Here is a 16,336-nt window from a genome sequence, read left to right as displayed (position 1 = left end):
GCTCCAATCTGTGACTGATGGGACAGAGTGCAGAAATCAGCAGGGCTATAATGGGTGGCAATGGTTTCCATTTACAATACTTCTCCCAAAAACAATGTCATGTGACTGGCTGTTTCAGCCAGTTTAAATATTCAAGAGACTCATAGGGTTGAACAAAGAGAAATGTTGCACTCACTATTAAAAGTAAAATGTAAAATGTGCAATGGGGAACAGCAGCTCGGTCAACTTCTTTACTCTACTGGACCCCCAGAAGCACATCGCCCCAATATATCCCATGCGGACTTGGCTTTTGCAGTAATGTCAGTAAGATCTACAGAACATCCACATCTTCCTCGCCTGACATCAGGGGTCTATTTCCTGTGTATACCTAAAAGTACACAGTGAATTTATTTAGACATGAACCAATAAAATTAAAAGAAAAAGACATTCATCCAAAAGTTTCAATTTGCATGTAATGCACAATACAATATATAACAGTACATACAAACTATGTAAATATTTTTGAGATAAAATGTTTTCGGAAGGCATGAAGAAAAACCTCAAAATCAGTTCAAATCTTCATAAGGTCTGTGGTAATGAAATGTAAAAAAAAAAAAAAAAAATGGTCACCTGATTCAGGTAAGAGAGTCCCCCTCAGGTCCTCATCACACTGTAGCAGCTATTACACTGAAGCACTTACTGCCCTAACATTTCATTAACATATTCCAGCATAGTATTTCAACTATATTTTCATTAACCATTTGTTACCCCTAAAGCTTTCAAGTCCACTTATTAAACTAATCATCAACTTAAAGCACTTAAGTTTTTCCCCCACACCTTAAATAATTTAATTTATAACAAAACATGGAAATGTAACATAACTTGTCAGTTTTCTCAAAAATAGATAAGAATTGAGAAAGAAAACCCCAAACAAGATTTATAGAAAAGTGGAAAAGCGAGCAATTAGGCTGAATTGGCAGGAAGCTACAGGAGGATGTTTCAGCAATATTTTGGTCACATCTGAAACACGCTTTTCGATAATAACAGACTTTTCCCTCCACACACATCACATTACAGGTAGAGTGACCTGGTATGGGTCATTTTGGCTTGAAGATGGCTTTGCAGTTTACTCAAACGTTAAATTACTCAAACAAGCTCTGGGGCTTTGTTAAACCTTCACTATGTGGATAAGGAGGAGTGAAGGGACTTCTGGCCGACCGTACACATGACCTGCCACAGGTTGGAAACTGGCCAGCATCAAGATTATCAACATGGGATTTTCTTTTTTTTGTTTAAATTACAATAAATTTTCAAATTCTAAACACTGGCAAGTTGTTTTGAACGGATTGTCTTTCGCCCTTGCCTTCAAAATACATCCCTTAGATATGCTTATGAACCCATCTGGGCAGCACAGGTGGTGCTTTCAGTTCTGCATTCCTTTTCTTGGTAGAAGTTCTTCGTAAAATCATAACAATCTCTGTTAATATATCCTTCTGGTTGCGTAGTCTAACACCATGCTAGCTGCTCCAAGTAAAGCAGGTTCCTCCAAGTCTGACGTGACAACCTTGATGCCCTGTGCAGAGGCGAGGGCTCGCTCAGAGATGATGTGCTGCACTGGGGCCTGGTAGTAAGACGCCAAGACTCCAGAGAGAATCACCAGCGAGGGGTTCACTATGTGGAGGATGTTGACCATGCCCACACCTAGCGCTGTGGAGGCTGGAGAGAGAAAGATGAAGACAGGGAGAAATCAGATTTTTCTCTTCTTATGGCAGATTTTATGACCAGTGTAAAAGAATTGTCATTACTGTTCTTTTGTTTTGTACGCATTTTTGATTTTTGGTGCAGTCATTGGTAACAGTCACTTTCACTTTCTCCATGCTTTGTTTGCAATGCAATATTATTCTATACCAGTGAAATAAAACACACTGTTTAGTTTTTCTGTCACAGAATTTGTGTGTGTGTGTTTTCTCTGTGCTCTGACCTCTGCTCAGGACAGCGTCAGCTTTAGAGTTCCCCAGTCTGGCTGCGTTGATGAGGTGGGCGGCAGTGATTGGCTCCGCAAGCTTCATATCCATCCCATCCACCTTCAGCAGGTCCTCTGAGAAACACACCAGCACAACAGGTCAGATGGGTGTATGTAAATGATGAATGATGAATGATGGTGCGAAGCCCCTTGAGACATGTGGCAAGGAGCAATATTTAACTAACTTGGCAAAATCCCTTTCATTCATATTTCCTGTTTTCAACAGGAGACTACTTCAAGTCATTATCTACTGTGTTGTTTAAGTGTGGGGATTTCTAGTCAAAAATTCAAAAAGGGCAAAGCAATGACTTTAAACTCCTCCAACCAACCTATATTCAATTAAGCACTTAACGAACTTGTGTTTTTAAAACATCATTAAAACCAGCCTCTGTTTTTGCAGACTCAAGTGTCACTTTTCATTTTTTGGATGAGCTATTCCTTTATGTAAAGATGATGCCAAAGCGTGAGCAAACCTAAAATCCGTTTTCAGGGCATATACACACACAATGTTTAGAAGGCCCACATTTCTCAGCTACTCTCTGAATCACATGAGTGCACCTTCAGCATGTTCCTTGAAGCTTTACACACATCTAAGCAAACACTCACCGTCGTGCAGCCTTTTGGCCTCTTTCTGCAGGGCCATGCCGGACGCGTAGGCCTCTATGCATCCTCTGCTGCCACACGAACACTCTGGCCCGTCTAGTGAAACCATGATGTGACCCAGCTCTGCGGCGCAGAAGGTGCTGCCATGGACCAGCTCATTCTGATGGATGATCCCTCCTCCAATACCTACGCAGCATCAAGATATTTACTTTCTTACATTTAATAACCGTGAGTACAATTACTATGATAGTCTAAAATGTGGTGATCAAGAGTCATGTTAAACTGCAGGAGTATAATGACTTGCACCAACCCTTCTTACTCTGATAACGAATGACCAAATGATGGACTGAATGAAAATCCTGGCGTCTCACCTGTTCCCGTGATCACAGTGACAAAGTTCTCCACTCCCTTGCCGTGACCGAACTTCCTCTCAGCCAACGCCGCACAGTTGCCGTCGTTGTCGACCCACACGGGTAGGTGCAGGGCGTCAGAGATGGGTGTTCTCAGGTCCACTGAGGTCCACTCCTGGATCAGCTTTGTGGAGTGTAGGACCAAACCCTCTTGTGGGTTCACACGCCCACCCGTGGACACTCCTAAGACGCAGGGATAGAGATGAGATGATAGTTCACAAATGTGTTTGTCGGCATCATAGCAGGTTCATTAAGGAATATGTGTGTGTGTGTTTTTTTTCATACCAACACCGAGGATTCTACAGTTGAGACAGACGGCTTCCCGCATGGCATCTGCACACATCTTTAATATGAGTTGCATCCTGGCCTCGAAGGTCTTTGGATTGGGCTGGGTATACTTCTTCACAACCTTTCCCTGGATGAAAGAGGCAGGAAGTGAATAGCTGAACCACAATTAAGACCTCTCTGTTAGGATTCAGCCCCCTCTTGGACTTCTTAAGGTAAATATATAAGGCTTTTCAAAGGAAGTGTCTGCAACTTATCTTAGAAGCATGTTTTGTCATATTAGTTGATATTTTTATAACAGCCCGGCAGCAATCAATCAATGAAAACATTTGACAAAAAGAGAATACAATCCAGTGTCTGCCACTGTCTCATTTGTCTTCCACAAAGCTGAAGCTAGCCGCACTAGAATGGCAGAGAAAGTGCCGCAAAAAAAAGAAAAAGGCTCAAAAGCGGCTCAGCGACAGCCTGTTGTGAGTTACAAGCACACAGCACACACCCACTGAACTGAAGAATGAGAAGTACCGCGACAGGCTCTTGTTTAGTAGGCTACCCATACACTCACGGGGCTAACCCATTAGCACAAAGCACACGTTCTGAGAGTGAGAGTCTGGGAGTGCCTTTGGAGGAAAGCCTGAGGGAAGGGGGTGGTATTTTGTATTGGATACATTCAAAATCTAGCTACTCTTGTTAGTTTCTTTAACACTGCAGACCCTGTTTTTAACAGAAAACTCCTTCATGATGTCAAAGTGAAACAAATATCTTCCTGAGCAGTGGTACCTTGCATGATGGTAAAAACCTTAGGCTCATAAAAATGGAGAAATAGCTACGACAAACAGATGACAGAGTCTATGAGGCCTACCCTCATGCAGACGATAGCCACTCTGAGGTTGGTCCCTCCCAGGTCAATAGCCAGAGCGCTCTGTGTCTCCAGGATGTGATCGATGTCCTGGGAGATGGAGTCTTTCACCGGGGGGAAACAAAAAGTCTTCTGGAGGGGCTCATTCAGGTCAATTGTACGTAAAAACTTGAGGATACGAGGCACTGCGCTTCCATCGCCGTAAATCTTAGAGCTGATGGGAAACAGCAATAAAGAATTCATATCAGTCATCTACTTTTTAAAACCATAAAATCAGGGACAGGGACACATTTAAAAGGCAATTACAGGGTCATTGGAAAGGTGCTCAGTAAATAAAATAAAATGTTTTTAATTAAATACCAGACAGTTGAGAGAGGAGTTGAATAAAAATAGTAATCAGCTGATTTACTTGTTTTTGTAATTTACCCTTAATGATACCCAGAGGAAAAATGTATGCTTAAAGAATCTGCTGCTTTTTAGGAGAAAAGATGAGTGGAAGATGAGTGAGAGAGACGGGCAGTACATCGGTCGTACCAGGGGTATCTCTTTCCAAACTGCAGCTCCAGTGCATGGTAGATCTTATTCTGACTGTCGGCATCTCTGACATGTAGAACATTTTCACCTGGCAGAGAGAAAAACGTCAGACACTGTTGTTAAGAACAACATGAGGCAGAATAATGCTAATTAGATTTCTAAAATGCAGAAATTGATCTTCATGCCTTAACTTGATAACTTATGTCAGATATCTCGCTCGCTCTCCTAAGCTGCCTCTGCCAGAGAAGGAATCTGGACCACACACTCATGCCAAATGCTACGAGTAACTACAACCTTGACATACCAGGTCAAACCTACCCGTTTCTCTGCCAGTTTGCCTTGTTCCCAGGTTAATGACGGGCGTGCCGAAAGCCCCGGCCTCTCGTACTCCACAGCTGCTGTTGCCGATCATGCAGCCGGCATGGCACACCAGCTGGATGAACTGCTCAAAGGGAATGTGTTTCACTGCCCGGAAGTTGGGGTGCTGCTCGATGCCCTTCTTTCGCATCACGCGCACCATCTCCTTACTTCCTGTTTACATAGGAAGGGGGCAGGTCAAGCAACACGGCTGCACTTATTCATTCGATTAAAAAAAAGCTGAAAACTGTAAAACAATCTCTAATCCAAAAATGCCTTAATCCTAGAGATTCTAGTTTTACGTTGACAAAACATTCACACATAGAGGAAGATGTGGTTTGGAAAAACAGGAAGGAGCTAAAAACTGACTATTAAGTGAAACTAACCAGCATCAATGTTAGGGAAGAGGATGAGGGTCTTTTTGTTGAAGGAGATCAAGGCATCCAGCATCAGCCCATAGATCTTAATGGAATGCTGGATGTCAGTGGTAACTGGGTGCTGCAAAGCCACTATGTAGTCACCATCCTGCACCTTGTCACCTGAAACACGAATGAACACCACACACATGACTACACACGACATACGCTAATGTCTCACACTACATTTCAGTCCCACGACCGTGTCCCCTCGTACCCAGCCAGCTCTTGATAATATCCATGTAGTCGTCTCTGTGATGAGTTGACAGCAGCTTGTCGTATGAAGGGCAGCCAGCCAGCAGGATGCGAGAGTGGTCCTCACACATGGCGATGAGGTGCTGCTCTGCCATGCGTGTGCAGCAGGCGTGGTAATGGGCCAGTTTACTGATGGCGTGGCGGATTGAGTCATCAATTGTACCACTCACCTGGGAAAAGCAGCGAAGCAGTGAGAAGAGACGTATGTCAGAAAACTCTGACTGTAAAATAAGCAAAACAAAAATTCTGCACTTTGCTGATCATTTGCTTTTTTTAAGGACTTAAGGATGTTATGTTTGCTTTCATTCTTGTATTCTGTGCCACTTTAAAATGGTATTGGCAAGAATAAATATAACCTCATATAAAAAGTGAAAATGTATGTAGACATAACTAACTAATGACTAATTACATATAACTGATACAACTAATTACATACATAACTAATCACAGTAGAGCTTTTCTCTTATACTCTGGATCCCTGCCTCCTCACCTCTCCTCCCTCCAGGTGAAGTATCCTAATGTTCATCAGTGCCGCAGCAGTTGCTAGGGCCAGTGCATCAAAGCGGTCACCATGGACGACCAGGATGTCAGGGCGCAGCCTCTGTAGGACATCAGGGAGTTTCACCAGTGCCAGCCCAACGCTCTCCACCATGGCTGCCTCATCCTCTCCCCTCACGATGGTGTGCAGCTTGGAGCCAATGTCGAAGTCATCCTGCTCGATCATACGAAAAGTGTTCCTGCAGTGGGAAGTATGGGAAAACCCCAAAAGATCAAATTAAATGAAAACCCTGAATAAAGGAATAGAGTTTCATAATGAATGCAGACTGTTGTGTTTATTAGGACTTATACACTACTTCACTGTTCTGGGGCATCTACGAAAAGCTTTATTGGAAGGATGCTGTTGTGGCAGTCGGTCTTACCCGTAGTCATCAATGAGATGTGAGCCAAGCACGACAACTTCCAGATCAAACTCGTCAGGTTGGGATTTGATCCCAAACATGATGGGGGCCAGCTTCGAGTAGTCCGCTCGGTTGCATGTCGCCACACACACCCTCAACCTCTTCTCAGACTACACAAAATGGAGGGGCAACCACCAAACACACATTAAGACCATTAGGACATTAGCACAACCCTGTGCTTTGATTATTTAAAACAACTAGAACACAATAATTTTCAAAATAAATTCTCAAGACTAAAGGTCATACCGGATTCTGCTCTTCTATCTTTTGCCTCTCCATCTTTTCTCTGTTTCTTTGCATTTTCAGATAGTACAACTCCTGGAAAATGAGGACAAAAAGAGAGGGTGAGATGCTGTCTTGAGTTTGTAAAGCATTTATCAATTATCCATTTATTTCAAAACAAACAGATCCACAGGTCATACTCACTCGGGCCTTCCAAATATTCAGATGCTGTTGCATGAAAACACAACAAAACTACACTAAAAATGTTTTGTATTTTACATATAGAACACATGCTGAAACATTTTTTCCCAGAGGTGGAAATGCACATGCACGATACAAGGACCCTGAAACTGAAGCAGCTAAATGGAATTCAGCCACCATTCACTTTTTTATTGTGCTGTGTGAAGGAGGCCTGTTGCTTCTCTTCTCTTTAGCCTTCAACAGTGTGCACCAATGACAGATGCCACAATGTGTCACTTACATACCCTCTATAGGCTCATCCAGCTATGTCAAACTATAACTGCTGCTGAAGTTTCTGTGCAAAGGAGAACCCTCATTTTACAAAAAAATGCTGCCACCTGCTGCTGTGAATGCATCATGACAGGTGCATGTTCCAAATTAGGCTCTATTAGTCTCTAAAACAACACATGACATTTGGTCATCCCATTTTCAGGTGTCCAGAAAACATACAGAGTGTACTGTGCATATATGAGCCAATGCATATTCAAATTCCAGAGCAGATTGAGAGGTTGGAATTTATAAACTCCCGAGGTTAGACTTAACCACTGACTGAGCTGCATTTCACTCCTCTGCACCCCTGGGAACAGGAATGAAGGGGTCATTGACATCAGAATGACCAAACAAAGATAAAAGACAAAAAAACAGGGTTCCCACTGTGGCATGAATGTTAAATCCCATCATGTTTTCCATGGCGCAATCCATTGCCCAGTCAGTGCTGCTCGGAATATTGTTCATTTCTACTTAAAATGCAGTTATGAGAGCCATGACAAAGGCCTCCTTGTTTCAAGTGATTGCTATCATTTTATATTTCTAATAATACATTTGACTGGCGTAATTACAGTGTGAATTAATGCTAAATGTAAAATCATTAGCCACTGTGGATGAATTCCCTCAAACTGACCGATCTCCGCTGAGGACCCACATAAAAACATCAACTCAGAAAAGGTATTAAGTTTATAATCAAGAAATTATAGAGCCCAATATCATAGAATAGCAAAGAACATCTCAATTCTGGGAATTAAAACACCTCACTCTTTAAAATGACTGTACTATGTCATGCCAGTTCAACAGCTTAAAGAATGCAGCCATACATGATGATCAGGACATACTTTACTTCAGCACTGCTGTAATTATCCACCTCAATAACACTACAGTTCCTGACGTATGCTGCTTCGATTATTCCTTATTGTTTGAGACATAGGGCCGGTTTATTTTTGACGTTCACAAACAGGTTGCAGCAGATGCCTCTGATGCCACTGAAACCGGTAGAATGGGGTGACATCAGTATGCGTCACAAAAGAAGTTATTGAAAAAACGACGCCTTAACGTTTACCACCATCAGAGAGAAAAAATCTGTTCTAAGAGTGAGCGAAAAATCCTCCAGGCGCGTTAACGTTAACTCTGATATCCTGACGTTCATTCTAAAACAGACTTACTCATTAAAAGATGCATATAGTACAGTTTATGTAGTATATAGCATAAATTGTGCATCAGTGTGTATATATACCCGCAGGAAATACAGGGATGCTGCACTTTCCAGAGGTGATACACCTGAAAAATGTAAGTGAAATTCAGCCCATTTCTATTCTCCTTCAACCAAGGAAACGTTGTGTATCGCACAGCAAAAACTGCATCTGCTGTTTGTTCCATACATAACAAAACAGTACAGGTACAATAACACCTTTCGACGCTAATGCTCCCTATATTTCTCCTGCTCAAGGATATCTTTTGAACAACAATAAAAAAAGAAGTGCTTACACGGGAGAAAAATTATATTTTGGGTTAATTGACAGCATACACCATCTGTGCATGCTCTCCTCAGAAAACCACTGTTGTCTTCCCATATTGACAGAGAAACTCTTTGCCACTGAGGCAAATTCATTTTATGCCCCATCATTGGATGATGGGGACACTAACACCCAGACAGACACTGCAATACAACATAAAAGAGCCACACACACACTGAACTGAAACCCCCAATAGCTTGCTAGCTTCTATCTCCAGTTCACCAGTGTGAAATGGGTTTTGACAGTAAAAAAAAAAAACACACAGCAGAGGTAGTCACAGTGGAGGTAGTGAGTTTTTGTACGATCTCAACAGTATGGACATGAAAGTGCTAGCTGGCATTTAGGGACGGGAATCAAGAGCTGGTTCCAGTTAGCTGGCTCTAAATTGTCTGATCCATCAGAATCACGTGTGTCTGAGTTTATGCAAAACAAGGACTTCAAAGTCGGTTGTTAACGTCTCTGGAAAAGAAGGAGTCATGGCGGACGAGAAAAAAAGGTCCAACCCGTGGCTGCATTTCATGAAGAAAGGTGGCAATGGTTATAATTACTAGTTATAATTTCTGTAAAATGCTAATTTCGAGTGAGGACATGGCTGAGGAGTAAGGTGTAAGGAGTGGTGGAGTGTGGGAAGAGAGAACGAGCGGCAGAGAAAGTGATGGAGAGCAAAAGTGGAACAACGGAAAAGTTTAGTAGTAAATGCACATGTGCCGCTTCCTGAGACAAACATATAGCTCATCTGCGTTATTTTGCTGACAATTGTTGGAAACACAATGGAGTTAGTCGTGACATCGGGAACTGAGCAGAAAAGGTCAACGGTGGAGACATCAGCGATATGCGGAAACACCTCTCTACAAACATGGGCTTAAACTGCAGGAATGTCATGTATTTGATTATCTGCACACAAGTGCCAAATAACCTATATTATAATAACAATAGCACAATACAGGCAGGCTAAGGAGATTATTTTTGAAAAATTATGCTGTCCAGATTTTCTCTCATTTCATCCATTTTAGATGATGGTAGACAGACATCAGACTCAAGAGATAATTGTGGGTTCACAAATAAGAGTCAGCAGTAAATGACAATTCGCTTTCTTCCACCCTCAAACCAGTTTCGTCTATAACTTTGCTGACAAAACGCTGCGTCCTTGGCTGAGGTTTGTTTACATAATGCCTAATTGCCCTGGCTAACTCAGCCGTAAATCGCTATCAGCCAACACACTCTAATCTACCTCCAAAGACCTTGTCTGATCAATAGGTAAAGAGCTTACATTTAAAAGTTCTTTTGAGAATGACACTGACTGCAAACAGGGATGTGATTTGTGATTTCAGCTGGGCTTCATCACTTCCTCCCTCTGCTTTCCCTTCTCTCTCTCTCACTCACACACCTTTAAGGAAATGTAGTTTGTAACATTGATAACAGTTGCAGCATTTGATGGCTGTCTTCTTTTCGTTTAATACCAGGGCTGATATTCCACTAGTAATACTTATAAGAAGCACTGCTGTACAGTTTTAATTCAGTTACATCATTAGGCTTGTTGAATGTTAATTCTATGTTGTTAATCATCATCATCATCATCATCAGTCTTCTAATCATCCCAGTTATAGTCAGACATAGACTCACAGATGAGCTACAGGAAGGTTAGGATAGTATTACTAGGACTACAGCACAGAGAATCACCCTTTAGAAAGTGTGCCATCAACCAGTGAGTGCCGACTTACATGTAAAACAGGTTACACGAGTCCATCATATCTGTGTGACACGTAAGACTCATTTCTTGCTGCTGTACCTTTCCTCAACTCTCATGTGTCAGGTCACACAGAAAAACCCTCTTTGACTAAATCCCGTGATTTACCCTGAATCTCATTCAGAACTATGTGACTCCTAATCAAGCATCACAAGACAGCATCAGCAGCCAGTGTTATGGTATGGGGGCAGGGACGCATGCAGGGAGTAAAGGCAGGGATGACACGGCAATAGAGGCACACAGAGATACTGTATAATGGACTGATAGAATAATACAGGGGGAATGATAGACTGTGAGAAAGAAATGAAGGGTATAGGAAGATGGAGGGGAAAAAAATATGAGTGAGAGAAAATTAAATAAAAAAGCAATCCGACTCACATGAGGATTTATGCACACAGAACCCGGATGCATTTCCATCCCACACCTCTGTGGATTCTCAGCTAAAAATCACCTTCTGCTGTTTTTCCAATCCTTCTGTCTCTTTATTTCTCTCTGTAGCCCAGTCGCATTTGGTGACAGAGGAAGGGCATGTGCAAGCCAGCGAGCAGCAGAGGAAGAGAGAAAGGAAGAGAGAGAGGTAGGGCGACACAGAAATACAGCTGGGGGAGGGGCTGCCTGAGACGGGGTTGGGTTGATTTGTATTAATGCTCGTGATTGGCTGAGTGGAGGGACGAAAGACCATGTGGCAGTATGCCAGACATACAGTCTCCATATTTTATCCGACTGCTTCCTTCTTGTGAAATGACGAACGTGACGAATGACGAAAATAATATAATTGAGAGAATAATTTCCGGTGTCATCAGCTTAAAAGGTTTTGCTTGTACCCCGCCTAAATCCTTTTTTTTTTTTCCATGTGCAAAGCATTTAAGGTTGTAATATCTAATAACTAAAAAACACTGATTTTTACCGTCTAGACACCAGGAAGCTATACATGTTGTAATTAGATGCAAGAAAATTCAAGAGGGCCTTGGAAATAATGCCACGTCTTATGTTGCTATAGAAACACACAAACAATACGACACATATTCCTCTAGCTCAATATATTTCTATCCATTTTTGTTGAAATTCATTAAGAATACAAATAATCCTTGTAGTATAGTGATGCACACAGCATGCAATGCATCACAGGAGTCGGGAAGTCCCCTTTTTGACCATTTTTTCTCCAATGACGAAACCGTACCACACTACGAACAGAGAAAATGGAGGTGAAGCAACAACATGTAATTTACAGCACATCAGCTACAAATTCACCACTCTGAGTTTGCTGTACCTTGAAAAGACGTACTTGTTTCATCAGCCTTTGTAGTTAATGCCCCTAAAACAGCCCTGTGTTAAAAACATACCAGGTGCTGCATTGACTTCAGGTATTGGTGAGACAATGAAAAATGTTCCAGGAAAACCAGTTTGAGTAACAAATCCATTCAGAGCCGAAGGCTTATCAGGCAACAAAGCGCTGCACGTCAGTTTACCACCTTAAGATAGAACTTTTACTACTCAAGCAATTCTATCTAGAAGCTTTTGTCATGACAATTGCAAAGTAAAAAGCAGAAATACACCATTCACGTTCAAAAGTAATCCAGCAGGAATTCACATTTGATTGACAAAAACGGTGCCTTGCTGGATAACTATGCACTGAAGTCTGGCGAAAATTGATAACTCAACAGGCTTTACTTCCCCCATAAACTTTGTTGTTTGTGTGTTGCTCCAGAGTGCTTTCTATAAAGTTTTCTTACAGAGAGACAGACTCATGAGGCTTGTCCAGTACTGAGTACAGGTTAAGTTTTACACACTTATCTCCATTGTTCATTAGAGCATGAACAGAGGTGTTCTCTTATGTCAGACCCTGGCTTGTTTTATCTTTTTATGAGCCTTATGAAACTCTACATTGCAGGTGTTCTTGACCATATACTTTAATGAGCTGAGTGTGCAGGCACAGGTTTAGTTTTATTAATCATCTCAGTTACAATCAGTCTCTTTACAGAGCTGAACACTCCCACCAACCAACCAACACAGATAAGCCTACACCGAGTCACAGTTGAACCCTGGTCTCCCCTCCAGTAACAGGCTGCACCATCTGCATGCCTTCACCTCATTGGCCAGAACAGCCTTAGTTCTCAGAGAGCCTAATGCCGCTTTTCCACTAGCACCTACTCGACCTGACCTTTTTGGTTTTCCACTAGGCGATAGTACCTGGGTACCAGGTACTTTTTTAGTACCTACTCGGCCGGGGTTCCAAGCGAGCTGAGTCGAGCCGACAATGTGACGTCACCAGACTGCAGGCCACTGATTGGCCAGGGAATGGCGTCACTGGTTGAGTCATGAGAGCGACTCGTTCACAAGAATCAAACCCGCCATTTTTAAAACCCTAGCAACAGCGACTGTGCGTTTTTATTATTTCTGTTAACGAGGTAAATGGCTACACGCAAACCAAACACTCCATGTCCTTAGTTGTGTTTGTGTCGCATACAAATTACGCCACTGGAGTTTTGGGCCGCCTTGCTATGACGACCCCACCCATTTTGAGGTGGTACGCAACTGTAATGGGAAAAACAACCCAAACCGAGTCGAGTCGAGTAGAGGCAAGTAAAGCTAAAACTGTGTAATGGAAAAGCGCCATAAATGGCCTTCCTTCATCAGCCACAGCTTTGGTCAGGGGTCAAATTATAAACAGGCTATAAAGGGGGATGCAGCCTACTGCAGTCTGCCACGTCTCTGATTCACAGCAATGGTCAGTGACTCATGATTACTAAGCTTCTCTGTTTATTTAACAGGTTCAGGGACACACAGCCTTCTGTTTCCTTCAATTTACCAAAAGCGGTCAAGGTAATTGTTCCTCATTCTTTTGCCAAAGTATTTCATCAAAGGAAAAGAAATTTTATAGTTTTAAAAAGTCACAATTTAATGATGTGCACTTTATGTCATTAGCCTGCTGCGTAACCCACTAATTCAAGTGAGAATTCCCACTGCCATTTGTAGCAATGCAAGTCAGAAAAAATGCCAGGAGGGAAATTCTTTCTGCAGGGCTCTTGAAATCAGTCATGTAAAACAGAGTGTTAAATTTTGCCCTGAGGCCGAGACGTTTACACTCACTTTGAAGAAAAGCAGGAAACACCTTTAGTATGCAGCTTTCATCAAGCATTCATCTGTAAACACTCTGTATTTGAATTGCAGTGAATTTGAGCATTGGAATAGAAATGTGGTTGAAGTGCACACTAGATTTACACCTGTGATGATACCTTGGTCAACTTCTTATTACTGCCAAACATATTGTACTGTAAAGCCCACACAATGACAGTGGTGTAATGTCAAGTGAAGATTAGCACACACACTGAACTGCTGTGTTTGACATGAGGGAACGGCAATTCTGGCACCCCATCAACAAGCTGGCTGTACAAATGAACATGAACTGGGTAAACTACCCACGGTGTTGACACAGTTGTGACATCCTGGTTCACAACGGACACAGATAACACTGCATCAAACTAGAGCAAACAGCTGATCTCACACTGTGTGTTTAATGCAGATTCACTCCGACGCAGACGTTCAAACAAAGCAGTGGGCCATGACCTGTGCCCACTAAATGCCTCGAAATCTAACCGACTACATCTAACACATGAAGAGCAGATTTACTTATTAACCAACATGTGAGAGCCTAAGCTCCCAAACTGCTCTATAAGAAACGCTTAGCAAATAAATAATTAATCTTTAACAACAAATTCCCTGTTAACCAACTAAAAATACGACTTCCAGCACTTTGAGTAGTTTATAGTCATCGCTTCCTTCTTTCATGCAATAACTTGACATTATCTTATGAAGGCTCTGAGATAACAATCTAGCATCATAAAAATAATCTCCTCACTGTGTTAAAATTGAGGCTCCTTAAATAGCAGATACAAGTTAAGGTGTGTCACATCCCTTTTAATGCAACACTGCCATCTAATGTTCCTTATGAGGAAGCAAACACTTCTCTATGACTTGTGTCCTGTAGATGGGGTTACACATCTCAATATTTAGATGCGACAAACCAACTGGATCACTTGTCCACTTCCTTTAACTCAACTCATCGGTGTTATCCCGGACTAAGTGGGGCACAATGCATCCTTACATGCTGTGGGCAGATAATAATGTGCAGCATAGCTAATTACGTCAGTCAGTCAACCACTGGTGCGATGTAAGGTTACTCAACAAAGGGACGGGCTGAATTTGTTTACATCTGGGAAGTTAACTAACCCACACCACACCCACACAAGTGTGTTAACTAAACATCATGTTAGCCACCAGCCTCCACGTCTCTGAAAGGTTAAGCTCAGTTTCAGCAGCTAATGTCGGGCACCTGAAGGCAGCATCAGGCCGATTCACTTTTGGCTGTTTAAGCTAACACATTAACGTTAGCCGGAGTCAAAGGGGAGAGACTTGCACTTTCTCCACAAGTTGACGTGACTTTGTGGCACTAAAGGTCGTTTAGTATTTCTATCCTTAATCCTGGAGGTCAGGGACAGAGAAAAAACAAACAAAGGTCTTGCCCTCATTGACGTTCATCCGCTGGTGGTAAACACCAAACTTAGTGCCCCACCTCTTTGCGGCTTCTCGGTAAATAAACACCGTGTTACCGGGCTAATTTCGCCCTCATTGTGTGTTTAAAGTTACATTTACAACTTGTTTTGGCGCCGTGCCGCCTTCAGCGAGTCTTTAACGTCTGACTTAAGCTACAAAGTTATGCTAGGACCAGCTAGCATGCTGGCACTCCGGCACGGGATATGTTGGGGCCATCTCTGGCTCCATCCTGTCAGCATCAACGCAGCATGACGCTGCTAGTGTTTGGGACACGTTGCCCAAATCATCTTCCCCTGGTGACTGAGCCCTTCGCAGTCGGGTTAGCTTTCGTTAGCCGGAGCGCCCCGCCTCGCTGTTAGCTGAAGTTATCTCTCCGCCCGCAGCTTTCATTTCATGACACTGTGGTGGACTCACACGGCCCCGTGTCTTTACCTTCAGTCGCCCACAGACGCTGTCTTCACCTCCTGCTCAAACCATCGAGGGCTGCTCTCTCTTCTTTCTCTGGGTTTCCAGTGGATAGCGGGCATCTGGACGCTCACACGAGGGGGGCTCGCATGCTCAAGTGTGGTGTGGACACACAGCGGGAACAACACCGGATGTGCGTGGTTTGGACCTTCAGAATAAAAGGGGGGGGGCATGGCACACTGGATCGTCCAAACATACACCAAAATTACCGGCCTTCAATTATCCTCCTCTAACAGGAAGTATTTTAGAGGAAAAACTCTAACAAAAAGACATATATTCTTCATATTTTAACAATTCTGGCTCTGATGGCCCATCAAAAACATAAAACACAGACTATGCCCAGCACAAAACACCTCCATGTACAAATCCTGCAAGATAAAGCAAGAATAACCTTCCAAGGAAATTATTCCTGGAATACTACCCGTTCCCAGGTTTGCGGTATGGTAACCTGGCTGAACACAAGCTCATTTAGGAACAACCACAATCTAAGCACGATATCAGCTGAATTTAAGAAGCCCTTAAAATTAGATTTTAACTCAGGAAGCTTCCTTGAGACTGAACCTCGACATCACCTGAAGGACTGCCACATGTCAGCTGATCCTGAGCTTCATTGATCCACATCCTACCTGTTGCTTTTGGGCCGG

At 42.6% G+C, this 16,336-nt stretch overlaps 1 protein-coding gene across 3 annotated transcripts; it reads right to left on the bottom strand.

Annotated features, from left to right (window-relative positions):
• Window positions 1-434: 434 nt before the first annotated feature.
• gne (glucosamine (UDP-N-acetyl)-2-epimerase/N-acetylmannosamine kinase) lies at window positions 435-15,748 on the bottom strand. 3 transcript variants are annotated; one of them, XM_070854255.1, is made up of 14 exons: window positions 15,660-15,748; window positions 6,924-6,995; window positions 6,639-6,787; window positions 6,209-6,455; window positions 5,681-5,888; window positions 5,434-5,586; window positions 5,009-5,221; window positions 4,691-4,778; window positions 4,160-4,370; window positions 3,301-3,430; window positions 2,977-3,198; window positions 2,609-2,791; window positions 1,961-2,077; window positions 435-1,695 (listed from the first exon to the last, which is right to left on the bottom strand). In XM_070854255.1, exons 2-14 carry the CDS (start codon window positions 6,975-6,977, stop codon window positions 1,460-1,462), a joined length of 2,211 nt encoding a protein of 736 aa, XP_070710356.1. In that variant the 5' UTR covers window positions 6,978-6,995; window positions 15,660-15,748; the 3' UTR covers window positions 435-1,459. The 3 variants fall into 3 exon arrangements, with proteins under 3 accessions (XP_070710356.1, XP_070710354.1, XP_070710357.1); XM_070854253.1 differs by lacking the exon at window positions 15,660-15,748 and adding an exon at window positions 11,052-11,242; XM_070854256.1 differs by lacking the exon at window positions 15,660-15,748 and adding an exon at window positions 7,104-7,151.
• Window positions 15,749-16,336: the final 588 nt, after the last annotated feature.

This window comes from Pempheris klunzingeri, chromosome 3 (assembly GCF_042242105.1).
Source record: "Pempheris klunzingeri isolate RE-2024b chromosome 3, fPemKlu1.hap1, whole genome shotgun sequence".
Lineage (NCBI taxonomy): Eukaryota > Metazoa > Chordata > Actinopteri > Acropomatiformes > Pempheridae > Pempheris > Pempheris klunzingeri.
Note: the sequence above shows the minus strand (reverse complement) of the source record. Positions and strands in the feature narration are given on the sequence as shown.

What these genes read in the sequence shown, in the direction of transcription:
- gne (XM_070854253.1), bottom strand. Translation starts at nt 11,090, where the DNA reads ATGGAAATGCATCCGGGTTCTGTGTGCATAAATCCTCAT. An exon ending in GCAAACTGGCAGAGAAACGG is followed by an intron (nt 4,779 to 5,008) that starts GTAGGTTTGACC and finishes TCTCTCTGCCAG; the next exon opens with GTGAAAATGTTCTACATGTC. An exon ending in TGGCTATCGTCTGCATGAGG is followed by an intron (nt 3,431 to 4,159) that starts GTAGGCCTCATA and finishes TCTTTCATCCAG; the next exon opens with GGAAAGGTTGTGAAGAAGTA.